This window comes from Euprymna scolopes, chromosome 22 (genome assembly GCF_053919585.1).
Source record: "Euprymna scolopes isolate OS-2025 chromosome 22, ASM5391958v1, whole genome shotgun sequence".
NCBI lineage: Eukaryota > Metazoa > Mollusca > Cephalopoda > Sepiida > Sepiolidae > Euprymna > Euprymna scolopes.
The window spans coordinates 27,922,324-27,949,977 of NC_136503.1; the positions used below are offsets into that span (position 1 = coordinate 27,922,324).

General features: G+C 30.5%; 1 protein-coding gene and 1 pseudogene across 11 annotated transcripts in view; one reads left to right on the forward strand and one right to left on the reverse strand.

Annotated features, from left to right (window-relative positions):
- LOC145243923 (SH2 domain-containing protein 4B-like) overlaps positions 1–27,654 on the reverse strand; it is a 186,212-nt gene that overhangs the window by 5,447 nt on the left and 153,111 nt on the right. For 6 of the 11 annotated variants that reach the window (XM_080107037.1, XM_080107036.1, XM_080107038.1 and 3 more), the window contains 5 exons: positions 21,780–21,869; positions 19,468–19,579; positions 16,158–16,320; positions 13,025–13,190; positions 1,331–1,506 (listed from right to left, as the gene is read on the reverse strand). In XM_080107037.1, the coding sequence (XP_079963163.1) occupies positions 1,331–1,506; positions 13,025–13,190; positions 16,158–16,320; positions 19,468–19,579; positions 21,780–21,869 (707 nt within the window). The remainder of the gene's footprint in view (positions 1–1,330; positions 1,507–13,024; positions 13,191–16,157; positions 16,321–19,467; positions 19,580–21,779; positions 21,870–27,654) is intronic. The other 5 variants (XM_080107040.1, XM_080107039.1, XM_080107041.1 and 2 more) reach the window with 1 other exon arrangement.
- LOC145244153 (U2 spliceosomal RNA) lies at positions 3,296–3,436 on the forward strand (annotated as a pseudogene).

The following is a 27,654-nucleotide window of genomic DNA, read 5'->3' on the forward strand; positions in this document are numbered from 1 at the left end:
TCGACCCCTGAAGCATACTGCATTTATATTGTTTAGACATGACTATCAAGGACAGCTTAGATTCTTCTCTTATTTAAGAAGGATTCAATTATGTTAAGTAGTCATCCAGCAATACCATAGGATGTGATTTTCATGAGAAGACCATCATACCATACCCTGTCAAAAGTCTTAGATATATAAGTCTTATCCAGTGCAGTGTATATACTTTAAGAGATTACAGTTAGGATATCTGCAGTAGAATAGGCTTGCCTAAATCCATATTGATGGTTGGACAGAAGTTTAGGAACTTTAAGGTGATGGACTACAGTTTAATTATGGACTTGAATATTTTGGTGAAAAGAGGGAGGATGCTAATGAGGCAATAATTTAATGGGTCAGTTCTTTCACCAGAATTCTTGTAAACTGGCATCACAAAAGTAGTTTACAAACAATCAGGGAAGCAAGATTGGTTAAGGCATTCGTTGAAAAGTTTGGAGAGAACTGGAGCAACCTCGGCAGAGCATTTTTTTTAATAGTACAGCCGAAATGAGATCAGATCCATATGCTTTTGAGATGTCTAGGTTGTTTATGATATCATGTATTTGAGAAGGGGTGATTTTCAGATCATCTAGTGTGGTTTCTGTCCACAAAGGAAAATCAGGGAGGGAGTTGTTTGCTGGGTCCAAAATAAACTGAAGCAAACTGATGGGCAAGCAGGTCAGCTTTCTCGGTTGCCGTGCAAACGAACCTTATGATTGTTGGATAGTGGGGAATTGTTGATTGTTTACTAAACTATTGTAGATTTTGCAGAAATCACATTCCTAATTTCTGTGTTTCAATATGTTTTGTGGTGGTTTCATTATATTCTCTCTTAGCTGTTATTATTTCTTTCTTACTATTACCTCTAGCTTCTATAAACTTATGTTTCTATTGGACTTATTTTGTCAGAAACATAACTTATGGAATGTGATGACTAAAGGTTAAAATATACTTATGACAGACAGAAGTTGAGTAAATGATAGGGTTGGGAAACTGAGTAGGCAGAAAAAAAATGGTTAAAAAGGGGCAGGGAAAGGTGAATTTCAGAGTTACAAGGCAAACACTGACTACAATATGGTTGTCTTCAAGTCTAATGTAAACAAGTTCTTGATGAGCCGTTCCATATAAGTTAACAAATTTACCGAATTGATTACTATATTGTCCAATTTCTACTGTACACTCTTTAACCCTTATCCTCGAGTGGCCTCTTGGCCTTGATAATGTGGTGATGCCTGTGTAAAAAAAAAAAAAAAAACATGGTGATTTGTTGTACTTGTGACAATATTAAATACTATAAACAGATTCTACTCACCATGAAACCAAGGTTCAATCTTGTTTGTTTCTGGATTAATACCAACCCCTTTGGGCCGTTCTTCTTCTTTAAACCATTTGATAACAGCAGCTTTGTTTTTTGGTGTATTTGGCCTCTTCTCACCATTTTTACTTTTTGGAACGTTACCAAGAACATCTGAATGGCTGATGTGTGTCCTGCAATACAGACAAAAAAAATCATTAAAAAAAAAATCTTTAAATTATACACAATTTTACAATAACTAATTGATTATCGAATAAGGATTGTTGACCTTGTCACTTGACAGTTACAATATATACATCATTGTCACTTGACAGTTACAATATATACATCAGCGTTCTTTCTTCAGACCCCAAAATCTACAGAATCTAGACCATTCTTGTAATGCCCTTTTCCTTGTTAATTGTGATATGATGTTAGTCTTGTGCAGTTCCAGGAGGTCCATCCTCTTATGCTTTGCCTTCTCCCTTTGAGAAGGGGTTAGTTTATTGCTAGCAGGGAATGCTGACGAGGCTTCCCAGGCATATTTTGCTGGTTAGAATGCTCCTTTTCAGCAGCGCTGACTTTTCAATCTCACTTTCTGATGCTCGGGTCACATTTCTCGTTATGGAAGAGATCCATATGATCTAACAGATTGACATTAATAAGCTGTAAAATTTTGTTTCAATTCACCAATACATCTGCCTCTTATCTCTTGGCTCTCATAAAACATAAGGATGCTGAAAAGTGATTGCATTTGTGGAAACAAATTTAAATGTTTATATAATAAATAAATATATATATATATATATATATATATCATCATTATTATTTCATCTATCTACATAAAATTTTATGGATCTATTTTCAGTTTTTACTTTGACAGTTCTCAATACGTAAATAGAGCTAAATGTAAGTTTGAAGAAATTATATATATATATATATATATATATATATATATATATATATATAATTTATTTATAGCAATTAAACTATACAAAATTTTCCATGGAGATTCATCAGGCTATTACATGGAATCGATATTGCTGCATGTCTTTATATAGTTTCATGGATACTGGGTTTGCTAGTCAGCAAATCAGATTCTTATTATAATTATAATAAAATAAAGAAACAAATACACTAGTAAAAAATAAAATATAAGTGAAAAACATCCAGAGTAAGCTCAACGTAAATAAGTTCTGTTTTTTCTTTAAGTGGATTTAATTGAATTTTCTTTTTTAATTGTCGATTTTGGATATTTTTCGGAAGCATTCTAATAAAAAAAAAAAAACATATCTAAGAACACTCCTAGACAAAGTACATTTGTGTAACATTTCAAGAAAAATTGGCCAGGCGTTTCAGAGTCTCTAGGGAACAAACTCACTCGCACAAATAAAATGCTTTGTAGATATAAGTAGAGATATGTAGATGTTATTTGCTTTTGTTTTGCGATACTTTCTGAACAAATTCAATTATATATACATACATGCTTTTTTACCTAAATGCGAGTTGGGAATGATTTCCTCTTTAATCAATTTTGGTACCCCCAAATAGGGAGCGGCATATGTATTATTTTTTAAAATATAATTATCCACTGACACATGTTTCGTCATCTACAACTCATCAGAGTGGCTGAATCTAGCGAGATTCGAAATCGGGACCTCATGGTAAGAAGCGTAACCCCTTACCACTAGGCTATCTCGCACGACTGAATGTATCATGTTTTTTTTGTGTAGATGTTATTTATTTTGCGATACTTTTTGAATGAATTCAATTATATATATGAAAGTGTATCTTTTACCTAAATGCAAGTTGGGAATAATTTTCCCTTTAACCAATTTTGGTACCCCAAAATGGAGAGCGGCATATTTTATATACCAATGCCGAGTCATTAGTTGTCATGTGTATATAATTAAAGTACAAAATATAATAAGGATCCCTTTATAAATTAATTTTTAACTAATAAATTAATTTTTAACTAATAACAATGAATCTTGGCCTTTTGGTCAAGATCAAAGTGTAGTATCTGTTCTTCTGATGCTGCAGTGCAGCACTTCCGTTTCTTGTTCTCTTTTGGTGGAGGAGAAATCCTTCACGACTGAGACAATTTTTATTTTTGTACCTTTTCTCCACGTTAAAAAACGACCCTGGTGTCTAACTCTGTCCCGTGGGGAGGCATAGTAAATAGGAACAATGAATATATATTTACATTGAGGCACATGCTTATAGACAGCACCAATAGAAAAGGATGCAAACAAAATGAAAAGAAAATAGAAAACAATGAGAAACTGATCTTTCTATTGGACGTGAACATAGAAGCCATAGGTTGTATAAGCAAAACACAAACTGATTTAAAGCTCATACGGCAGCATTGGGGGAGGAGGGTGAACTATGACAGCTCAATTTAAAGATCGAATCTGACTAATTAAAAATAGTCTAGTGGTTAGAAAGAAAGAGAAATGTATTGTGAGCAGAAAGAGACTAATTTTGATTTATCTTTTTTCTTTTATATTTAAACTAGTTTTGTAAACTCACTTTTTTTTTTTTATTGAAAAACTTTTATACAAGCTCATTAGATGACCCAACAGGTCATATTTCTTTTCTATTATTGTATTAATATTGTATTTTGTATGCAATGATTTTTATAGAGTTGATCATTAAAAAATAGAGATGTCCAAAAGGGCATAAAAAGTAATAATCATTTCTTACAAATATCATTTTTTTAAATCTATTTAATATCGTGATTGGAGTACTGTTGCCACATCTGGAGAGGAGTTGCTTAGAGTACCTTTTCCTGCATGGATAAGGTAAAAACCAGACTTCGAAAATCTTGTGATCAATGTCTTTTTCTCCTTCTTGCTACCTCTTATTCACAGAAGAGCTATTGCAAACCTATCTATGCTCTCATTATTTCATGGAGGGGCTTGACTTAGCTTCACTCTATGGTTGCCCCCACCTTCCTCAAACATTCACGGCAAACACTCACCTAGTTACAATCACTATCCTTTATTCTCTGTCTGTGTCTAAAACTGAAACTAAATTCCATGAGCAGAGCTTTTTTCCTCCAGATCTGCTCATATGTGGAACACAATAGCATGGGGCTGCTTCCCAGCTGACTATAACATGGCCGTTTTCAAGTCCAACGTAAATAAGTTCTTGATGAGCCGTCCTCTTAAATGATTTCTATCCAATTTCCATCATCACTGATCATCACAGTGTTGTCATACATGTCTTGACATTCATTAACCTTTATTCTTGAGTGGCCTCCAGGCCTTGATAATTGTAGTAGTAATTCTTCTAATGCACTCACCTCCGAAAGACAGAAAGTCTGTTCTATTTGCTGTCAATAGACCGGGGCTAGAAGAGGAAGAAGAAGCGGTAGGCATGGTTGGTTTTCTGGGAAAGAGGGCAAGACTAACCGCGAGAATTCCAGAGATTTGAGAGGAATAAAAGACCGAACTCAGACAGATAGGCAACTGTGCTTTTGCCGAAGCAGAGAAAACGGTGAGAGGAGAGGAAAGTCCCTCTCTAAAGAAAGTTCCGGCTCAAAGTGAGAAAGAAAGTGAGTCTGGAGGACCCAGCAGTTTTCAATAATCAGTGACTATAGTATAAAAATATATATGCAATGTATGTAATATGCAATGCATGTAAGCAGACTAAGACAGGTTCTAATAAAAACCATGCGAGATTGACCTTTATATTAAGTGTGAACATGACGTCACAGAGTGCACAAGTAAATAAAAAAAAAAGTCAAGTGATAGCACACGATTGCATGCATAAAAGTAGAATAATTTTTTTTCGGCCGTGAAATAAAGCGGATTTATATATCTAACTTCATTGCTTTCTCCTTAGTTTCTCAAACAAAAATAGAGTTTGAGGAGTCAATATAAAAAAATCCATCTATTTTTCTGATAAGAGAATAGTAAGTGTACCTTGGGTTTTATTTCAGCAGCCTTGTAACTCTTGCGTCTCTTATTTTGTCCTCTAGTCCTCACATTCTGTGAGATGTTTTCGACAAAGGGGGAAGAATTGCTGTTTTCTAGTCAGAATCTATCCATCTTATACTTATTGTTGGCAGGTATTTGATTTTGAAGTAAAAATCTTTTGTTTATTTTTTTAGTTAGCTCTTTATATCAAATGGCTTCATGCATTGCCTGGAGTGATTTTCATAAAAAAAAAAGGTTGAATGATTCATTCACCCCTACACAGAGACAACCACAGACAAACAAAAATATAATACGCCAATATTACAATGACAAAAAAGGCCCTAGTTAGACAAAGTCTATGTTATAATTTCACATTTTTGTGGTTGTTAATCAATGCTAATACTTAAAAAAAAAATTGTAAGCTGCAATTAGTATGACCACAAGACTATAAATAGTTAAAAATATCAGTATAGAGATGGGTATCCTCTAAATTAATATGAAGCCTCTTCTCGTTGAAATGGGTCTTTGAAAATTATATTTTTTATTATTTTAGACGCAAGGAAGGAGTGCACATCTATTAAAGGAGACCCACAATCTACTAATCCAGGAAACCCAAAATTTGGTGCCGAGTATTACAATCAAAATACAAACAATACATACAAAACGAATATTTTTTTTTTTTTTCTTAACAATAAAATGTGAACAAAGGGGCATAACTCAAAACGAAAGTAAATTTAGCAATATATTATCACTAAAAATACTCATCGCAAAGTGAACCAAGCTCTTAGTTCATTGTATCATAATAAATTTTAAAAATTTAAACTTTGCATATTATCACTGAATACTTATCCCGGGACAGGTTCATGCAACAAATATTTATTTCCTGTAATTATTTGTTGTCTTGCAGACAATGACCAAATTATCAGGATATTAATAAATAGTTGAAATTCAACAGTCAGTCCAGAATGATAGAAGTCATAAATATTCGCTATCCAACACATTAATTATTTTCCATAGTAAGAATGGTCAAAAAAAAATTTTTTTTTAATTGTTTAAAAAAAGTTAAAAAAAAAAAAAAAAAAAAAAAAAAAAAAAAAAAAGGAAAAAAATTCTTAATCTTAAACCAATAAAAATGAATACATATTCTTCTAGAAATTCTTAGCCATCTTATTTTGTTCTAATGATACAATGACAATATTCTAAGGAGACCATTTTAATAGAAGCAACTCCATTTCTATTAGTTACTAAGAATTAAATAACGTATTAATATTAAATAACTAGACATTTTAGCACGTTAAAAATGGAAAAAAGTTATTGCCCATTAACTTTAAAGGAGCGCACCAAACTGATGATCTGATAAGGTTAAATTTGAGCTCATTTTTGTATTAAATACTAACCCCTATTAATTTAAGTGTGCATCAAACAGATACTATGATACTTATTTCACTGCATTATATCATAAAGGTCCATACAAAATTTCAGCTGGATCAGCCCAGTAGTTTCTGAGAAAAAGTGGAACATACAGACAAGGCAAAACAAATACGATATAGATAAATTAAAAAAAAAAGATAAAGTAGCAAGAGTCAAGATCAAAAACAGGACTTTGATATGCGACACACAACAGAATATCTGGATACGCAATCCTATTTACAGATGGCCTTTACACTGTCCACCACAACAACGTATGTAAATACCTCTATTAGAAGATCTGTGAAAAGATGTAGTTTGACAGACCACTGAACATCTGGGAACATGAACCACTACAGATAACATCAAACGAAAGGTGACAGTATTCTATGACAGAGGCAGACAGGTTCATAAAAGGCAAGGCCATTAAGCCAAACATTGTAATATGGAACAAGCTCAAAAGGACTGTGCTCATTAATGTCACCATTCCAAATGACTATTGCCTTAATAGAGTTGAATGCAAAAAAATAAAATATGATTAAAAAAAAAAATGATTTAAAAATGAACTAATCTGAAAGAAATAAACATATTGGTTTTGATAGAAGTAACTGGCCTAATAAAAAAAAACATTTTAAGAATTACTTTGAAACAATTCCTGGAAGACCAAGCTGTAACGAAATATAGTTGGCAACTATAAAGGGAACAAGGTCTATTCTTAAAAGAGTCCTCAGATATAAATCCAAATCGTAATAAAATCAAGTTTTAGCTGCAGGAGTTAGCTCCCTTGATCTTTTAAAATTAACTGAAATAAAACCAGATTGCTTATGTGATAATGCTAATCCTTAGCAAGTGTAATGTGATGCTGAAACTTCTATAATTTTGCTAATCATTATTAAAAAGATATCACCATTGTAAAATAATTCCGAGTGAGATACAATTTTATTTAACAGAAATTGAATGGAAATACATTTTTCTTTTAATTCACCTCGAACAAGGCACACCGAGACACAAAAGGCTGCTGTAAATTTAGGGCCAAATTTAGGGGGGGGGATTAGAAGTGGGGAGTTGTTTACATTACATTTAAATTTCTACAGTTTGGGAAAATCGGCGAAGTAGGGAGGGAATGCCAAAGAAAGAAGCTATTATAAAAAGTCTTCTAGCATCTGGAAAACTCTACAGTGAAAGGGTGTGATGGGACAGGGGCTGCAGCATGGTAGATGGTGTGGTATCTATAAGGTTAGAGACTCTTCTTTGAACTGTCTGATTGGTGCACCAGCTCAAATGTTGCAACAATATTCCATGCATGAGTGAAAGTTGGTTTTGTTGTGAAGAAAGGAAAACTGAGGCATCAATAAAATATTGAGATTGTGTATGAATGACAATAGATATGAAATAAATGTGCTAATTTTTAGCAGAAAAATGGGTTATTATCCTGAATTCAAAAACAAAAAATATATTAAGAAACAAAATTAAAGAAAAATCTGTATAATGTACGTATCCTGGACAAAACAAATTTTATATTCTAAAAATCACATGAACTGATCAAATAATTTTAGTTTTTATAAAGAATGGGAATTCCTAGGTATTACAACAAATCTCAAGTTATCTCCCTTTGTTTTTTTTGTATCAATTGTTTTCAAAATGGCGGACACATTGGCCACTCTTTGATCACTTACAAAATTTTATTTTCTTATCTAAAAATAAAACAAGATGATTAATTTATGTGATTTTTTTTTTTTTTTCAAATATAGGTACTTGTACAGTTTAATCAAGGCATTAAAAAATTAAAATATCGAAAAAAAAAAAAAAGGTTATATTGTACATATCCGTTTTGAACTGAAGATCTCAAAAAAAAAAAAAAAATTTCACTTAATTTGGTCGAGAATTTTTTTATTATTTTTACAGCGGAAAAATGTTTTTATGACAGCACGCTGGTCAGATATCTTGGATTTTTTTTTAAATTTTTATTTGAATTTTAGAAACGCGACAGGGGAGATAATTCCAGTTAAAGTGCTGACACTCTCTCCCCATCTTTAATATTATTAGCTTTTCTTCCTAAAAGTCTAACCTTTTGCTCGGTATCATAAATTGTTTTTTCGCTGTAAAAAAAAAAAAAAAAAAAAAAAAACTACTTGATGAAATTAAGTGAAAAAAATTTATAACGAATATGTACAATTTAAACTTTTTTCAATATTTTCATTTTTTAATGTCTTGATTAAACTGTACAAGTACCAAAATATATTTTCGTTTTGTCATGAAAAGCTAACAAGACAATGCTGACAAAAAGAATCCATTTTTATTTCTTTAAAAATTATTGTATCTTAACTTCAATGAACTCACAGTAGGTTGTCAAAATCCAGAGCTGGACAAATCAGAAAAAAGATTTTGTCAATTTTCTTTTACACACAAGGAAGGAGTGCTTACCTAATCAAGGAGTCCCATATTCTACTACTAACACCAAAATTTAACGCAAGGTATGACAAACAAAATTATTTGATCTAAATCACAAATATATACAAAACGATATTTTTTTTAGCTTCTAAACAAAAAAGGGAAATAACTCAATACAAAAGTTGATTATATATTAATAATAGCAGGCCTCTTCATTATTATATTCTACCCAATATATAGGAGTGATTTCAAAAGTTAAAAAATAAATATGATTTGGTGCCATCAGCTTCAATCGAAACCAAAATATTCACTGCCATATAACCTAAGGACAGATGAATATTAAAGTTTAAAAATAATGACACTTTAATACATAAATGTATATTTGTGTAGTGCATGTGTAGAAGAGTACTTTAAGTTGACTTACACCTGCCAAGTTCCATCTTTTCAATTTTGACCTTTAACAGCTATTTTTACTGGGTAAAAACCAAAAAAAAAAAAACAGGTCGGAATCCCCTACACAACGTTCAAATGTGCAGACCAAAAATTGACAGTAGTTTGGTAAAGACCATTCTACGTGCACACACACGTCACTTTATATATACATATACACACACCAGCAGGCTGCTCAGCATTGCCCAGTTGTAAGATCTGCTTAAACATATTTTAATTCATATAGATTACGTATTTATTATTATAAAGACAATTCTCTATATTTAATATATAGCGATGAGATCAAAACTAAAAAGTTATGTATATGACTTGGGTGCCATCAGCTAGAATCAAAACCAAAAACTACAACCAACTCTCCACCTTCATTCCTTAGCCCTGAGCCATGCACATACGCCTATATATGTCATCCTTTTTTAAAAGATGAAATCAGCGATCATGGAAGACAAATTTCGACGTATGAGCTTCCGCCACAACAACTAAGTTGCTCAGAAATCCACACAGATGATTTGTTTATAGTGGTGAAGGCTTTGTGTAGAACCATCCACACTTTTTTGATATTATTGCTAACCTTTGTCGGTGCAGATGACTGCTACAGGAATAAGTATACAAGAAACTGCAGGGTTTTACATCAGAGTTTTCTTCTCCTAGATGCAATTAAGACTGGGGGTGCTTCTCTCCCAGTAAATTAATGCGCCCCCAGATACCAACCTGGAAATTTCTATGACTTGATATATATATATATATATATATATATATATATATATATATATATATATCCATATATATTCACTAGTGATCCCTTTTTTAAAAGATGGAATCACCCAATCATTGAAGGCAAGATGCAAGCAAGCAAAGTCCAGAGTTTGATATTTATTTATTTATATATATATATATATATATATATATATATATGGATAAAGAGAGAAAGATAAGAATATTAATATATTAAGAATACTCATCCCAAAGTGAATCGAGGGAAATAACTCAACAGAGTCAGTAACAATAAAATTTAAGTTTAACTTAATATATTATCAGTAATACTTATCAATACGTGTGTGAATAATATGCTCAGTAAAGAAATGCAAATCGCAGATTTAGGAATTTAAGTTTCTAGTTCTGTCACATTTTATTTAACTCCCATCAGGTTTGATCATTATTTATTAAAAAATTCAAGATTCATACCAGTACAATGCAAGATAAAAATGTTTACATCCAGAAACACGAATCTGAGCAAAAAGTTCAAGATGCAAAATTAAAAACAAAACAAAAAAAGGGAGAAAAAAATCCAACTTTCGAATCATAAAAGAGTAAACAGATCAATGAACCAAAAATCATACTGCAATTCATTAAGCACCGGCTTTCATTAAGTCAGATTAAAGGGGTCAAAAAAATTATAATTACAATGATGCTCTCACATGGGTGTGTGTTAGATTACCTGTTCCATGATGGTTAAAATTATTTTGCTCTGAACAAAATTTTGCATCCTATTCATGCCCTCTTATGAAGATAAAAAGCAAGATGTAATGATACTAAACCTTACGCCTAGAATAATTGTTCTAATTCCAATCAATAACCATAACATGATTTTGTGTGTAAAATGTAAGGCTAACGCTTAAGAAGAAATTGAAATTCAGGTAATCATGCTTAATTTGTAACAGTGGGCAAATGGTTGAAGATACAGATCGCCAACCTGGGTGTTCCAACTTCAAATTCAATTCATTCCATTAAATCACTTTCACTTAAGATGTTGGCAACCTTCATGTGTTTCTTCTTTTCTTAAAGTACCTGGCATCTTTCTAGAAATTTAACTAGAAAGATACTGGGGAAACCAATGCCAACAATAATATCTTCGGATTTATATTATGATGGCAAATGACTATGGGCTCAAATTCAATGCAAATCTAGTAAATTTGAATTTACAAATCAGAGATTGTACCCCCATAACATACACTTTCAAATAATCTAAAGAAACTAAAATTTGGAGAATATTTATCAATCGTTGCTTGGCTAAAATTAACACTTTTGTGCTTATTAAAAAAAAAAAAAAAAAAAAAAAAAAAAAAAAAAAAAAAAAACACTGATGCCTTGGATTTTTATAAAACTTTCTGAAAAATTGTAACTAACTGATTTCTATATAATTTTGTTTGTCTATACTTTGTGATAACTCTTGAGTGTGCTCCAGGGGCTTTTCTAGGGCTAATAAAAACACTCCATTTTTGGGACTATTTGACCATATTTGTCCAAAATTTTCTGTGTATGTCTATTTAGCAGTTTTGCATGGTGCTGAACTCAAATTTAAATAGGTTTAGGCCTTGGGGACTTTTGGGGCTAAATGGGTGGGGGGCAAATGATGGGCTTGGTCATTTCTTTTTTTTGCATGGTGTAGAACTCATTTACATATGTTAAGGCCTAGAACTGCATCGTTTGTTTATTTTCACGAGGATCCCCCGGGGGACTTTTGAGCCTAAATGGAAGAGGGGGTGGGGGTGCTGAACTTAGCCATTTTTTTTATGCTTTATTCACTGTGCATTCATGGGGAACCATGCATGCTTCACTTGTTCTTTTTTAATCTCCTGTCGAACAATAAAATTTTGTTGTTTGATTGTTTTTGTTTTATAGTATCTCAACACTTTTCAGGTTATTTAATGCCGAATCTAGTGATTTTGAGGAAAGTTTTTAATAAAATATATTTGTTTTTTCTCAAATAAGTTTCTATTTAACGCATAGTTCGGACCCTAACAGGTACTTACCACTCAGAGTCAGAGCGGACCTGGGAGCAATGAGGGGTGGCTTCACACTCCCCAAAGCCTGGAAGCTGGGGCCTCACCATTGGATATAGTTTAAGGTCATATTCAGGACCTCTTGCAAATTATAATTTACAGTTTTTAATTGTATTCTTATATTATCTATCTATCTATATCTATCTATCTCTATCTATATATATATATATATATATATAAATTTATTGAAGGTAGTGTTTTACTTGTATCAGCATGATCATATGAAATATCTGCATTGTAATATTTTGGGAAATCTCCCTTCGTCAAACGTGTTCGATTTATGTATATTATAGCTTATAGTAAAATGAGCAATGGGAACTAATTTGTTTTAAATCTATTATTAATTATTTAAGCATAATATAGGGCTTGTGTTGATACTATATATTATTTATATATTTTAGAATTTTATCTTATTTTTTGCTTGTATTTATAACTAATTCTCATTTAAATTTAAATTTATTTTCTGTGATCTTATAAAAGTGGTTGAAGTTTAAATTTAATTATTGAAGAGTGACAACTGTCAAATGATTAAAGGGAGACAATTATTGTAATTGTTAATTAGCACATACGATTTTTTGCTTTTATTCTTCTGCATATCAAACTCTTTTTTGGGGTTGCTGATTTTCCTCCTTCATGACACAATCTACGTGTTTGAGTGGACAGTGATTGTGAAACTTGCTCCTGATTGGTGCAGTGCACAGAGTGAATGGAGGCAGACTTTTAAGGAAATGGATTTGGTTTTTGTTTTTAGAAATACATACAGCACAGAAAACAATACTTGCTTCGGTGGAATGGGTGGCTTGTCATCTCGGTTTCCCGACAAAAGAGAAGCAAGGTTAGTGTTTGACCGCAGTGACCGCCGATGCTCTTCACGTGCTCGTTGGGCAATTGCCCGCATTTGTCTTTCAGCTTCTTTGGCTTTCTTTTCTTTAAAATAAAAATAAAATAAAAATAATATGTCAATACATTAATATTTTTTGTTATTTATTTACAGTATTATATAACATCTACCCACATGAAGTGAAAAATTGTACCAATTATATTAAAAACTAGTGAGTGAACCCTGTAGAAATTCCATGGTGTCTTCCGCATCAATCAATTTACTGTTATTAATGTTATTCTTTGTGAACTAATAAATCCCTGTCAGAGTAAATACTACAAGAAAAAACAATCCTTTCTTCTTCCATAAAAATCATTATTATTTGTCAGTTGAATGTTCTTTAAAAAAAAAAAATAATAATAATAATAATAAAAGATGTTTCTTTATTTAAAATTGTAAAAAAATTTTAAAGAATAAAATACTGTCTTCTTATCGTAAAGATAATTGCTACCTTAATATTTTCTTTTTAAAATCAATAAAACGAATGTCACTCTCTGAAATATACTTATTTAAAACTTTTTTTTAGTTAACGAGACAGAGACAGCATAACGATTTTGAAACAATTCATTTTAAAATAAGTAAAATGAGAATTTTTTTTATCTTAGCAACATCAGATTAATCACCAGTTCTAATTGAACGATTTCATATTTTTAAATTTATGTACATGAAATGCCTTAGGATATTATGAAAAATTACAACATTTATGCTTTATACATATGTTAGATACCCTTGTCAATTTCAGCATACAAGGTCTGTCACAACTAAGTTGTTCAAAAATCTACACATTTGATTTGTTTATAGTCTTAAAGACTGTAGAACATCCACACTTTTTGGTACAACTGCTAATCTCTGCCGGTGCAATGGCTGCCACAAGACAGAGCAAACAGTAGACCTCAGCTTTTACATCAGAGTTTTCCTTCTAGATGTGTCTTAAAGACAGAGGATACATGATTTTCAGTAAATTAAACGTGTTCGCAGATACTAACCTGAAAATTTCTATGTCCTGACATGGTACATACAGCACCTAGCGTTCCCAAATATGATTTAAATCAAATTGTAAAGGATTGGCGATATGGTAAATATCATACAACCTCTAAGACATACTCATAAACACCACCAAAATCAATTAAAAAAAAATAAATAAATAAAAAAAATAACTCGGACGATATTAGCGATACATTACTTGTAGAGGAAAAGTCAATCAACGTCATTTTTGAGACATTCAATCTCGACCCACTCCAATCGATTACTAGAGAACAGCAACAAAAACGAAAATTCACCGACCCACTGACTATCGATTCAAAGCGGTAAAGATAACTAGCTTTTTACAGTGCAAAAAAGCTTGGGTTGTAGGGATTCATCCATACACAATATATAAACTCTCTGGAACAGTATAAATGTACTACTACGAAACGCTTCTTGTAGTATGCCATATTTCTTAGTGATCTTTTCAGGCCACAACACACAGTGCCACGCTGCCAAACACTCACGTATATTACTTAGATAAGTATATTATTCACACTATGAACATTTTGACTTGTGACTACTATTTACTGAACTTTCTATACTAAACATAAGTTTGCATAAATGAACATTTACTACTTGAAAATAACTTTATATACATATAAAAATGTTTTGTTATAAAATTTCGTTTTTCTCAATTTTTTCATTTACAAAACTGTTTAATTAGCACTTGCTAACTGGTGACCTTTCTATTCTCTCAACGTTTCATTTATTTCCATTTTTATATATGCATGGCGCTATATATATATATATATCTTTCATTTTCATGGCGCTATATATATATATATATATCTTTCATTTTTCTTCCTTCACATTAACATATCTTTTATACCTAATCTATATGTTGGTTTGATTCTTTGCAATACCCAAAGATATTATCATTCCAAAATGATTATCAAACTTTTACAGATAAATGTTTAAAACCCTAACTTATGCCTCATAAAATTTCTATGCATCATAAGATTTCTCAATTGGATAAACCAGAAAGGTGGAGATTAACGAGCTCCTGACGGTCAGTAAGTGAGACGAAGTATACGGACTAAATGTCATGTTGTATAACCTAGGAACAACAATTACAATTAGAGATGCTAAAAGGTGGATATTTTAAGCTGGTTTTAAGCTCATTTGTTGCTGTGGAGTTTCTTTTTGCCTTCTCAATTTGAAGCTAATTTTTTTAACTTGACATGAACACTAGAATACTTCAATCAAATTCAAATATGAACAGGTAAAATTATAGAGGAATAAAAGGTGAATCAAATGAGGTATAGGTTGTTTAAAGAGTTACATTCAATTTAGTTGAAATTTGCAGTTTTTCAAAAAAAATGACAAGTGCAGACTTTTTTGGCGGCAATGTTTATTTTTCATTTTTCTTCCTTTGCTATAATATATATTTTATATCTACTTTATATTAATTGTTAGTTTGATTCTTAGCAATACCCAGAGACGTTATCATTCCAAAATGACTATCAAACTGTCACAGAAATGTTTAAAACCCTAATCTATGCATCATAAAATGCAAACTTTTTTTTTTTTAGTAAAAGTAAATTACGAGGGTAGTTCCAAAAGTAAAGTCTCCTATTTTATTAACTACAAAAATTGAAGCGCTACGAATACGGGAGTGGTACTATTAAAACAAGCAACCTTTTCCTCCAGAATTTATTTTTCTGCATAATTACCACCATTGTCAATGCACTTTGCTAGGAATTCAAAGATGCATCTCTGCTTCTGACGCATGTTTATGACAAGTGTTGCTTTATTAGAGTTTCACACCATCAATATCTCCAACAGAGAGATGAAACTATCACGTCATGAATACATAAGCTCAGTCATCATAACAATGCAATTTACAATCTCCCTCTGATCTATTCAGGCAAAATAAAAAAAATAGGAGGCATTACTTTTAGAGCACCTCATATGTTGTGTAAAACAGTAAAACAGAATGCGACACTAACAAAAATTTGGGAGGCCTCCAGAGCACTTCACATCCTTACCTTGTTCCTTCCAAGATGCTTCGACAACTTTTTCATCCTCTGTACTTTTTTGTTCGAGTAAATTTCTCATTTCCCGCCATGTCATGTACAATTCACTACTCCGTTTGCTTTTCATGTTTTTGGCTTTTTCCAAAGTGTTCTGTAACTCTTTTTCTTCTTCTTCCTGCCATAAACATAGAAGTAAATTAATTTCTTTAAAACTACACATGAAAATTATGAATGGAAATTAGACACATGAAAATGAGCACAAAAAAAAAATAAATAAATAAAGCAAACCGTTTACCAAATCATAGGCTCATTCAAAATAAAAAAAAAAAGCTTTTATATGCAATATTATAGCCAGAACACTTTGGCCATAGTCTCATCAGTAAGGTGTATGATCCCAAACAGGCTTCACACAATATTTTATCTGTGAGGTTATCTCGAAGGTAAGGTCTATCAAAATAATCCTCAGAATTATTTCTGAACTGAAGAATCACAGTTAAAATCAGAACATTACTAAAAGAAAAGCAAGTCACACTTATTGACAATTTTGCACATCGTATCCATGCATGCTTATTGTTGAATGATGATAAACAGACTGTTGGATATGCATAACTGAAACGTGGTGGACAAGTCAAGCATAGACTAAAGTTCATTTGTATCAAACAAAGTTGAATTGTAGAAAGAACTTTAAAATTTTTTTACAGATTGCATGAACGGTATTAAGGGTGCACTTTGTAATGGGATTATTTAGAAAGAAAACATTTTTCTTATGCCCTTGGCCTTTTGGCTAAAAACAAAGGGAAGTATCTGTTCTGATATTTTATATAATTGGGTTGGAGAAAGGACTGTGAATTTTATTAATGATTCCATGAGTGGAATTTTTTTTTATTTTGTAGTGATTAAAATTTCTGGTATTAATCTACTAAGTAGCATTCTGTGATATCATATAGCATATGAACGCAATAGAGAAAGGTTTAGATGTGATCTTAATTTATGATAAGCGTTTCTCAGCCACGTGGATCATCATTGGACAGCATCTTTTTTTATAAACATTATCTGTTGGTATAAATATCTTTTTTATAAACATTATCTGTTGGTATAAATATCTTTTTTTATAAACATTATCTGTTGGTATAAATATTGTTTGTATAAACATTATCTGTTTGCATAAACATTATCTGTTTGCATAAACATTGTTCGTATAAACATTGTATAAACATTGTTTGTATAAACATTATCTGATTGTATAAACATTGTATAAACATATGTTTGTATAAATAATATTATCTGTTTGTATAAACACATGTTTGTATAAATATTATCTGTTTGTATAAACACATGTTTGTATAAATATTATCTGTTTGTATAAACACATGTTTGTATAAATATTATCTGTTTGTATAAACACATGTTTGTATAAATATTATCTGTTTGTATAAACACATGTTTGTATAAATATTATCTGTTTGTATAAACACATGTTTGTATAAATATTATCTGTTTGTATAAACACATGTTTGTATAAATATTATCTGTTTGTATAAACATGTTTGTATAAATATTATCTGTTTGTATAAACATGTTTGTATAAATATTATCTGTTTGTATAAACATGTTTGTATAAATATTATCTGTTTGTATAAACATGTTTGTATAAATATTATCTGTTTGTATAAACATGTTTGTATAAATATTATCTGTTTGTATAAACATGTTTGTATAAATATTATCTGTTTGTATAAACATGTTTGTATAAATATTATCTGTTTGTATAAACATGTTTGTATAAATATTATCTGTTTGTATAAACATGTTTGTATAAATATTATCTGTTTGTATAAACATGTTTGTATAAATATTATCTGTTTGTATAAACATGTTTGTATAAACATTGTATAAACATTATCTGTTTGTATAAACATTATATAAACATTATCTGTTTGTATAAACATTATATAAACATTATCTGTTTGTATAAACATTATATAAACATTATCTGTTTGTATAAACATTATATAAACATTATCTGTTTGTATAAACATTATATAAACATTATCTGTTTGTATAAACATTATATAAACATTATCTGTTTGTATAAACATTATATAAACATTATCTGTTTGTATAAACATTATATAAACATTATCTGTTTGTATAAACATTATATAAACATTATCTGTTTGTATAAACATTATATAAACATTATCTGTTTGTATAAACATTATATAAACATTATCTGTTTGTATAAACATTATATAAACATTATCTGTTTGTATAAACATTATATAAACATTATCTGTTTGTATAAACATTATATAAACATTATCTGTTTGTATAAACATTATATAAACATTATCTGTTTGTATAAACATTATATAAACATTATCTGTTTGTATAAACATTATATAAACATTATCTGTTTGTATAAACATTATCTGTTTGTATAAACATTATCTGTTTGTATATTATTTGTTTATTTCAAACTGTTATTCTCATCTTGATTGTCATTATGTTTGCAACATTTTAACGATTATACACTTTGGCCTCCTTTAGATGTCTATTGTCATAGTCTGGGAATTTTCAAACTGGAATGACAACAATCAGCTTCAGTGGATTATAGAGAGAGAATCTCTTCCCTCCCTGCACACCCAAATGCCAGTCATAGTATCGTTACTAAAATTCACAGCTCTTTCTCTAATTCAACCAAGGGTTTGGTTCAAACAAACTTCAATTATGAATGTCTAATAGTTACATAATCCCATCTTCATATGGCATACAAAATTGTCAATAACTGACACTCCTCTCTTGGCATTGCCCTTTTTTTTTCTTTTTTTGCTATGGTGGCTTTCTTTAGTTCAGGAATAATCTAGGGATTGTTTTTATAGACCTTATCTTTGAGATAAGGTAACACGTCAAGATCAGGTTACAGTCCAGTCAGGGTGAAGCTCCTTGAGGATCAAACCTACTAATGAGACGATCATTAAAGTGCCTCCACATTATCATACAGTGATAAAAATAAAACTACTGGAGATTCACAATGGACACTTAGTTAACTTGAAAACAATATGATCGAATTACAGAAAAGATTGAATTTTATTACAGATTCCACAAGTGGCATTTTTTTTTCTGAGGTTACACGTCGTCTAAAGAGTTTGGTTTAAAAATCTACACATGTTTAATAACAATGACAAAACCTGAAGAGTTCAATGGCTGAGCCGTTGTGAAAATAACAGTAAAGATGGAACCAACAGTCAGAAATGTATATATAATATTTAACGTTAAAAATATTGTCAAATAATGTGTGCGTTATCAGCAAATGGATTACCTCAAGTTTCTGCAGACTAATCCTTCCTTCTTCTTGTTCCTTCTCCAGAGCTTCTGCCATAAAACGGGCTTCCTTTAAAGATTGATACAAAGCCATCTCTTCTTCTTTCCGCCTGCCAAACAAAGACATAAAATACAAGTACAAGCATAAACAAAAATAACTATATTGATAACCAATTCAGTAGCTTTGGGTCGTATACTGTCACTCCTCAGTTGCTATTACTCTCAGATTCAGCGTCTCATCTATATAAATTAAATGGAGTTTGTTTTAGATATGGAAAACCAATTTGTGATCTTTGGGGAGTGTGTCCATTTATTCACTAACTTGGAGCAACATCACCTGCTTTGATCCAATCTATGAATTAAATAAAGTCCGTCTTGGATATAAAAAATTATTTTAGTCAATTATATAAATATCTGTGTGTATACAAATATACACTAAAACTTTTGTCATCCACATCGAACAGGCATGAACCGAGTACCATTAGAAAAAGTGATCTCTCGACCACCTAATATCAAAAAATTAGAAAAAAATCGTCAATTATTTCATATAGAAATAACGTTTTGTTTGAAGAGGTTAGGGTCAGGTTTTTGATGCCGTTTGTTAATCGCACATGCACAAACAGTCAATTCATTGAATCATTTTAAAAGGCTAAATTTGCAATGTGATAACATCAATGACGTCTTGTTCGATCGATAGTGTGTTCGCTTACAAACTTGAGTTTTGCATGTTCGCGCCCAGTATGCAGCATTTTTTTTTCTATCTTTTAAAATTCTCAACTTTATTATGCACACCCAAACATGGTATTTTATTTTTCTTTTAATAACATAAGATGGCACCCAAGTCCTATTTTTTTTTTTTTTTATTTAACCATATTTTACAACCAGGCAACACCATGCGCCACCCTGTGTGGTGTATGCTTGTATATCCAGTTAAAAGTCAAAACTACAAAACAAACACCCACGAAATTGTTATATTCTTGATGAATAATATCTAAAGTAAAAAAAGCATTCACTCTCTAGGGGTCAACTGGACCTTCGGGTTTTGTTGAAGGGAGGAGTCAATTTTTCAGTGTTATGTACTAATTTGGAAAGAAAATGCTGATTCGCTACTCGAGGAATCTATTATATAAAGGAGATTTGTCTATATGTGATGGAAAGGCTGGCAGAGGAGATAGAGGGGTTTGGAGATAGATAAGGGAAAATGGAGGACAAGGGGAGACAGATAGCGAGATATAAGTTTTAATAGAAATATGTTACAATTTCGCACTAGGCAATTCCGGGTAGCCCAGCTAGTTACTAATATTTCTGATCTGGAGTTGTACCGGTCAGGATTCTACCTATGGGTAAATGGAATCTGGTACGATATAACACTTTATGCAATACTAAGAGCTAAATTTGAAAGTTCTGAGTGTATGGCGACCACCCCACTCCCCTCAAAAAAAAAAAAAAAAAAAAAAAAAAAAAAAAAAAAAATTTGCATTTACTTCCAGATCTATTCTTACACGAGATTACATGTCATGGTCTCATCAAAAGGATTAAACAGAATCTGTCCTCGATATGACATGAAACTGCATCTGATGATGAGGTTCTAATCTGGGAACTTTGGTGAGTGTGGAGTCACCTCTGTGTTACTATTATTTCCAGGTTCATGCTGACCCGGAGTGATAGTTTGCATTAGTGTCTTCTATAATGTAAATCTCACCTGTCTGTTTAAATGTTTGTATGTCTGCCTAAAACTTTCGACAGAGGCGACAGATTTTCACGAAATCGGTATCGTTTTGAAGCTTGACCCATCGGATGACAAATATCGAAAAATTGGCTAAAAACATTAAATCCTGTACCCTCAACTGGGCACTTTTTTTTTTACAGGGAGGGGGGGGTCGCTTTTTTCACCAATATTTTTTAAACTAATCCCCTCTTTTGGATTGTTTAGCCTTAATTTAAACTTATGTCACTTCTGGTTTGGTGATGGACACAACAGGAAACATGTCACTTTTTTTTTCATGTTCTTTTCCTCCTTCGCGTTATGGGTTCAAGCTTTGCCTGCCTATTACCACTTTTTGTTTTTTTTGCTCAACACACACCTCCAAACACCCGGACAATGCCGGGCACCCAGGCTAATTGGATCTATAGGTTGAATAGAATCTCTTCAGGGCATGAGAACATGAGACTGCATCAAATCATATGCACAGAAATGGACATCAGGAATAATGAGTTAAAGTAAACACCATGAATTTGAAGACATAACTATTAAATCCAAAAACGGTTAAAGTTTTGAGTGTTCAATCTATTCAACCAATTCATACTTACTTTCGTTCTGCTTCTCTTTCCAGGCGTTCTTTTTCTAATTTTTTCTTTTCTTCTGACATTTTTTTCTTCAGTTCGTCTTCCTGCTTTTTCCTAGAAAAACAAGTAAAACGAGAATGTTTTTACTTGTGAGACATCTATTCAATTCGCATATTTTGTGATGGAACTGTTAATTATGAATGACAGACGGATTGACTGACAACCGGACAGACCGACAGGAATACTATTTCAAGCTTAAGCCTGACAGACTGAGAAAAAACGCTATTTCAGACTGATCAGAAAGATTAATAAACTGACAAAACTGAATACCTTATTTTATAGAGAACATCCATGTTCCATTTTTGTTGTCTTTCTCATCCAAGAAAAAGTTTTTTGTTCATCAATTCATAAGAGTATAATTTCCTACAATTCAAAAACCTCCAACATTGATAACCAGGCCAGTCTATTACACATGTGAGTCAATCACCACAAATAAACAAGTACACAGACATGAAAGAAAAGAATAGACACCAAGATAAATATTTTTCCTAAGATTAATAAGAATAGTGCTGAAATAACTTGGGTATCTCATTAAAATTGCATCCAACAGTGAAGCATGCCATGAACCAAAGGAGCATCAGATCTATCAGAATTTCTGCGAGGACGAATTGTTGATGAACATGAAGATGGTCTTAGTCAATGCAAAATAGCAGAAAATCTTTCAATACCCCCTTTCTAATGTTAATAGTGATCATACAATTCACAAGAGAGGACAAAGAGTGCACAAAATCTCATCCAGTTCGCCCCGGGTCCTCTGAAAGAACCTTACATCTTGCAAAAAGAAATGTTGAAGAGGATCCTTGGTGTAAAGCTTCTGATATTGAAACATAAGCTGATGTCAGTCCCCAAACAGCTGTCAGGTATCTTCACAAGCTGGGCTACTATGGTAGAGCTGAGAGAAGGAACCCTCTTTGTCCTGCCAATATCAAATGGAGAAAAGATTGGGCTCACGAAATGGTGGAGAGACCTATGACCTTTTGGACCAATGTAATTTTCTCCGAGGATTCATGATCTGCATTATTTCCCGACAGATATAAAAGAGTTTCCCTTAACGAATGCAGTTACTGAAACATGGGGGCTTCTCGGTTATGGGGTGCAATTTGGAGTGCTGGTCACTCAGACCTGGTGGAGTGTGAAGGAAACATTAATTCTGCTAAATATGTTTCAATATTACATGAAGGACGCCTACTAATATTCTCAAGTGGTAAAATGAACAAAGTTAACTCCCTATTTATGGAAGACAGGAGCTCCTTGTCATTCTGCTCGGGTGACACAACATTGGTTTAGCAAAAATATGATCAATAAACTTCCATGGCCAAGTCAGTCCCTGGATATGAACCCAATTGAAAACCTTTGCGGCATATTAAACTGAAACCTTTGCAAAAAGAAAAAGAAGCCATCTTCTAAGCTTGAACTTTTAGCATTATTGCATCAGACATGGCAAGAAATTCCTCAATATAATATTTGCCAATTGAAGAATTGATGATCAGCTGCATTGTTGTGTTCATACATACCAACTTGCAGTGAACGATGCTCTTAAAGAGTATTATTCCAGTAATCTTATAGCCAAAGTCAGAAGAGTTGCTATTTCAGCAAGAACACCAAAGCTTGATGCCATTCTTAAAAGAATAGCTAGAAAAAAAGCTAAGGTAGCACTTACAGTCAAAATTTATTTTTTTATATAGTTTTCAAGGTTAAAAAAAACTTCCAAGACTATATGTATATATATAAGTAGATAAATAAATGGATAATGTATAAGAGTTACATATTTAAAAAGAATAACCGAGACCTAAAAATTGACGGATCAATGAATAAAGCCTCTTGTTGGATAATCGTTAAAAGAAAAGTTGGTCAGAAGCATAGATGAGATGATGTCAAAGAGGTCAAAATGTGGGATGTAGAATCCCCAAATATTGGGTCAACGAGATTGACCCACATTTCAAGACAATGCACATTGGAATGTTAACGTCATCTGGGCCAATAAAATAGTTGTGCAGACAATGGAGAGAGAGAGAGAGTGTAACCACAACAGCCAAGTAAAGTGACACTTTTTCTCCACTACAAGAACACAACAACCCCATCCAACACACCATCACTAATGTCAAAACTGTGATTCAGAAATTTTGAATAAATAAAATATTTTTAGAACCAGCTGTGGGTGTTTTCATTACGCTACCAAGTGTATAAATCAAGACAATGAAAAAGTTGAATTCTAGAAATTATATAGACTAAAAAACACCATTTGATGATCAGCTGCAGTGAATATATAACAATCTTATAAAAATACTTGGCAGCATCTAAAATGTTGATTTAATCTGCAATGGAAATCATAAACTCACTTGTTACAAATATGGTTTCCAATAATTACCTTGTTGATACGGCATAATTTAAATTGATACACCAGTTCCCGTTAGATCAACGACGTTAAGCAACATTGAGCCTGGTCAGTACTAAAATGGGTGTCTATTTGGGAATTCCAGGTGCTTTATATTTTCTCTACTTATCTTGGTATTGTTTCCAGTCATCTAGCACTTCTCATTGCAACTAGAATCAAGCAGTGCCAATTCAAGAGAAGTGTGGTTGGGATTATGCAACCCTTGCCTCACAATTACATGTTCAGCTATCCTTACAAGGGGAATCTATTGTCTCTTGAGACTGAACGGAGGCATCAATACACAAAAGATAAAATACAACATAAAATTATGATGCCTCATCAAATCTTGTCCGATTTAATAATCCAAGAATAATTTTTTACACAAGGCCAAGATTTTGAAACATCTGACACCATAGCAAAAAGAATCCTTTTCGAAAATAATTTTTTCTAAAATACAATAATAGAGGATTTCAACTGGAATCTAACCATCATACATATTCATTTTATTTCAACCTGTATTTTTTTCTATATATTCATTTTATTTCAACCTTTATTTTTTTTCTATATATTCATTTTATTTCAACCTTTATTTTTTTTCTATATATTCATTTTATTTCAACCTTTATTATTTTTCTATATATTCATTTTATTTCAACCTTTATTATTTTTCTATATATTCATTTTATTTCAACCTTTATTATTTTTCTATATATTCATTTTATTTCAACCTTTATTATTTTTCTATATATTTATTTTATTTCAACCTTTATTATTTTTCTATATATTTATTTTATTTCAACCTTTATTATTTTTCTATATATTTATTTTATTTCAACCTTTATTATTTTTTCTATATATTCATTTTATTTCAACCTTTATTATTTTTTATATATTCATTTTATTTCAACCTTTTTTTCTATATATTCATTTTATTTCAACCTTTATTTTTCTATATATTCATTTTATTTCAACCTTTATTTTTCTATATATTCATTTTATTTCAACCTTTATTATTTTTCTATATATTCATTTTATTTCAACCTTTATTATTTTTCTATATATTCATTTTATTTCAAACTTTATTATTTTTCTATATATTCATTTTATTTCAACCTTTATTATTTTTCTATATATTCATTTTATTTCAACCTTTATTATTTTTCTATATATTCATTTTATTTCAACCTTTATTTTTTTTCTATATATTCATTTTATTTCAACCTTTATTTTTTTTCTATATATTCATTTTATTTCAACCTTTATTTTTTTTTCTATATATTCATTTTATTTCAACCTTTATTATTTTTTCTGTTTATTCATTTTATTTCAATCTTTATTTTTTTTCTATATATTCATTTTATTTCAACCTTTATTATTTTATTTCAACCTTTATTTTTTTTCTATATATTCATTTTATTTCAACCTTTATTATTTTTCTATATATTCATTTTATTTCAACCTTTATTATTTTTCTATATATTCATTTTATTTCAACCTTTATTTTTTCTGTTTATTCATTTTATTTCAACCTTTATTATTTTTCTATATATTCATTTTATTTCAACCTTTATTATTTTTCTATATATTCATTTTATTTCAACCTTTATTTTTTTTCTATATATTCATTTTATTTCAACCTTTATTATTTTTCTATATATTCATTTTATTTCAACCTTTATTATTTTTCTATATATTCATTTTATTTCAACCTTTATTATTTTTCTATATATTCATTTTATTTCAACCTTTATTTTTTTTCTATATATTCATTTTATTTCAACCTTTATTTTTTTTCTATATATTCATTTTATTTCAACCTTTATTTTTTTTCTATATATTCATTTTATTTCAACCTTTATTATTTTTTCTGTTTATTCATTTTATTTCAATCTTTATTTTTTTTCTATATATTCATTTTATTTCAACCTTTATTATTTTTCTATATATTCATTTTATTTCAACCTTTATTATTTTTCTATATATTCATTTTATTTCAACCTTTATTTTTTTTCTATATATTCATTTTATTTCAACCTTTATTTTTTTCTATATATTCATTTTATTTCAACCTTTATTATTTTTCTATATATTCATTTTATTTCAACCTTTATTTTTTTTCTATATATTCATTTTATTTCAACCTTTATTTTTTCTGTTTATTCATTTTATTTCAACCTTTATTATTTTTCTATATATTCATTTTATTTCAACCTTTATTATTTTTCTATATATTCATTTTATTTCAACCTTTATTATTTTTCTATATATTCACTATATATTCATTTTATTTCAACCTTTATTATTTTTCTATATATTCATTTTATTTCAATCTTTATTTTTTTTCTATATATTCATTTTATTTCAACCTTTATTATTTTTCTATATATTCATTTTATTTCAACCTTTATTTTTTTTCTATATATTCATTTTATTTCAACCTTTATTTTTTTTCTATATATTCATTTTATTTCAACCTTTATTTTTTTCTATATATTCATTTTATTTCAACCTTTAAAATTTTTTCTGTTTATTCATTTTATTTCAATCTTTATTTTTTTTCTATATATTCATTTTATTTCAACCTTTATTATTTTTCTATATATTCATTTTATTTCAACCTTTATTATTTTTCTATATATTCATTTTATTTCAACCTTTATTTTTTTTTCTATATATTCATTTTATTTCAACCTTATTTTTCTTTTATTTTCCTAACATTTCCAATCACCATTTTGTTTCCCTTTCCACCCACTCCCCCACATATCTCTGGCTCATCTTTACTAGTCTTCCACTCTTCCTCACATTTCTGCCTTCTCTTGTACTCAACCTTTTTCCCCTCTTCCTCTTCACGGATTACTTTCTGTGTTTCACTATATAAAATGTTGAGTTCTGTTTAATAAAGCTCACTTATTTTTTATAATACTTTTTGCACTAAGATTAACTAAAACTAGTATTCTACTTTTAACCCTATTAAGATTAAAAACATCCAGCATTTTGAAAATCTTAGAAGTCCGGAGCATGCATAGCCACTAGGACTTGGTGGTGCTAATGCACTTACTGATCCGCAATTTTAATCGTATTTCCAAGTTTAATTAAAGTTTTGTTTTTTTATTCAATTGTAAGGTTAAAGTACATAATAGGTACAAAACACTCTTCCCTCCCCATGTTAAGAATGGCTTTTTAAATAATAACATTATTTCAGCACGGATCAATAAGTGCATGAGTACCCACTTGGTGCGTATGGCGGTCTGACAGTTTCCAACTGACTCCTAGTATTCTAAAAAAATCTCAATTCTAACTCCTTATTTTAAAGTCTTCCAGTATTCAGTAATAATCAGTTAATTCACAAATTAAACTTCAAATATTCTTATGAGTAAGACTAAGTTCTTTCTTCACAACCTTGATAAACAACTCAAAACTCCACTTAAAACTCAGAAAAGCCTGTTTTTAAACTCAATAATTACT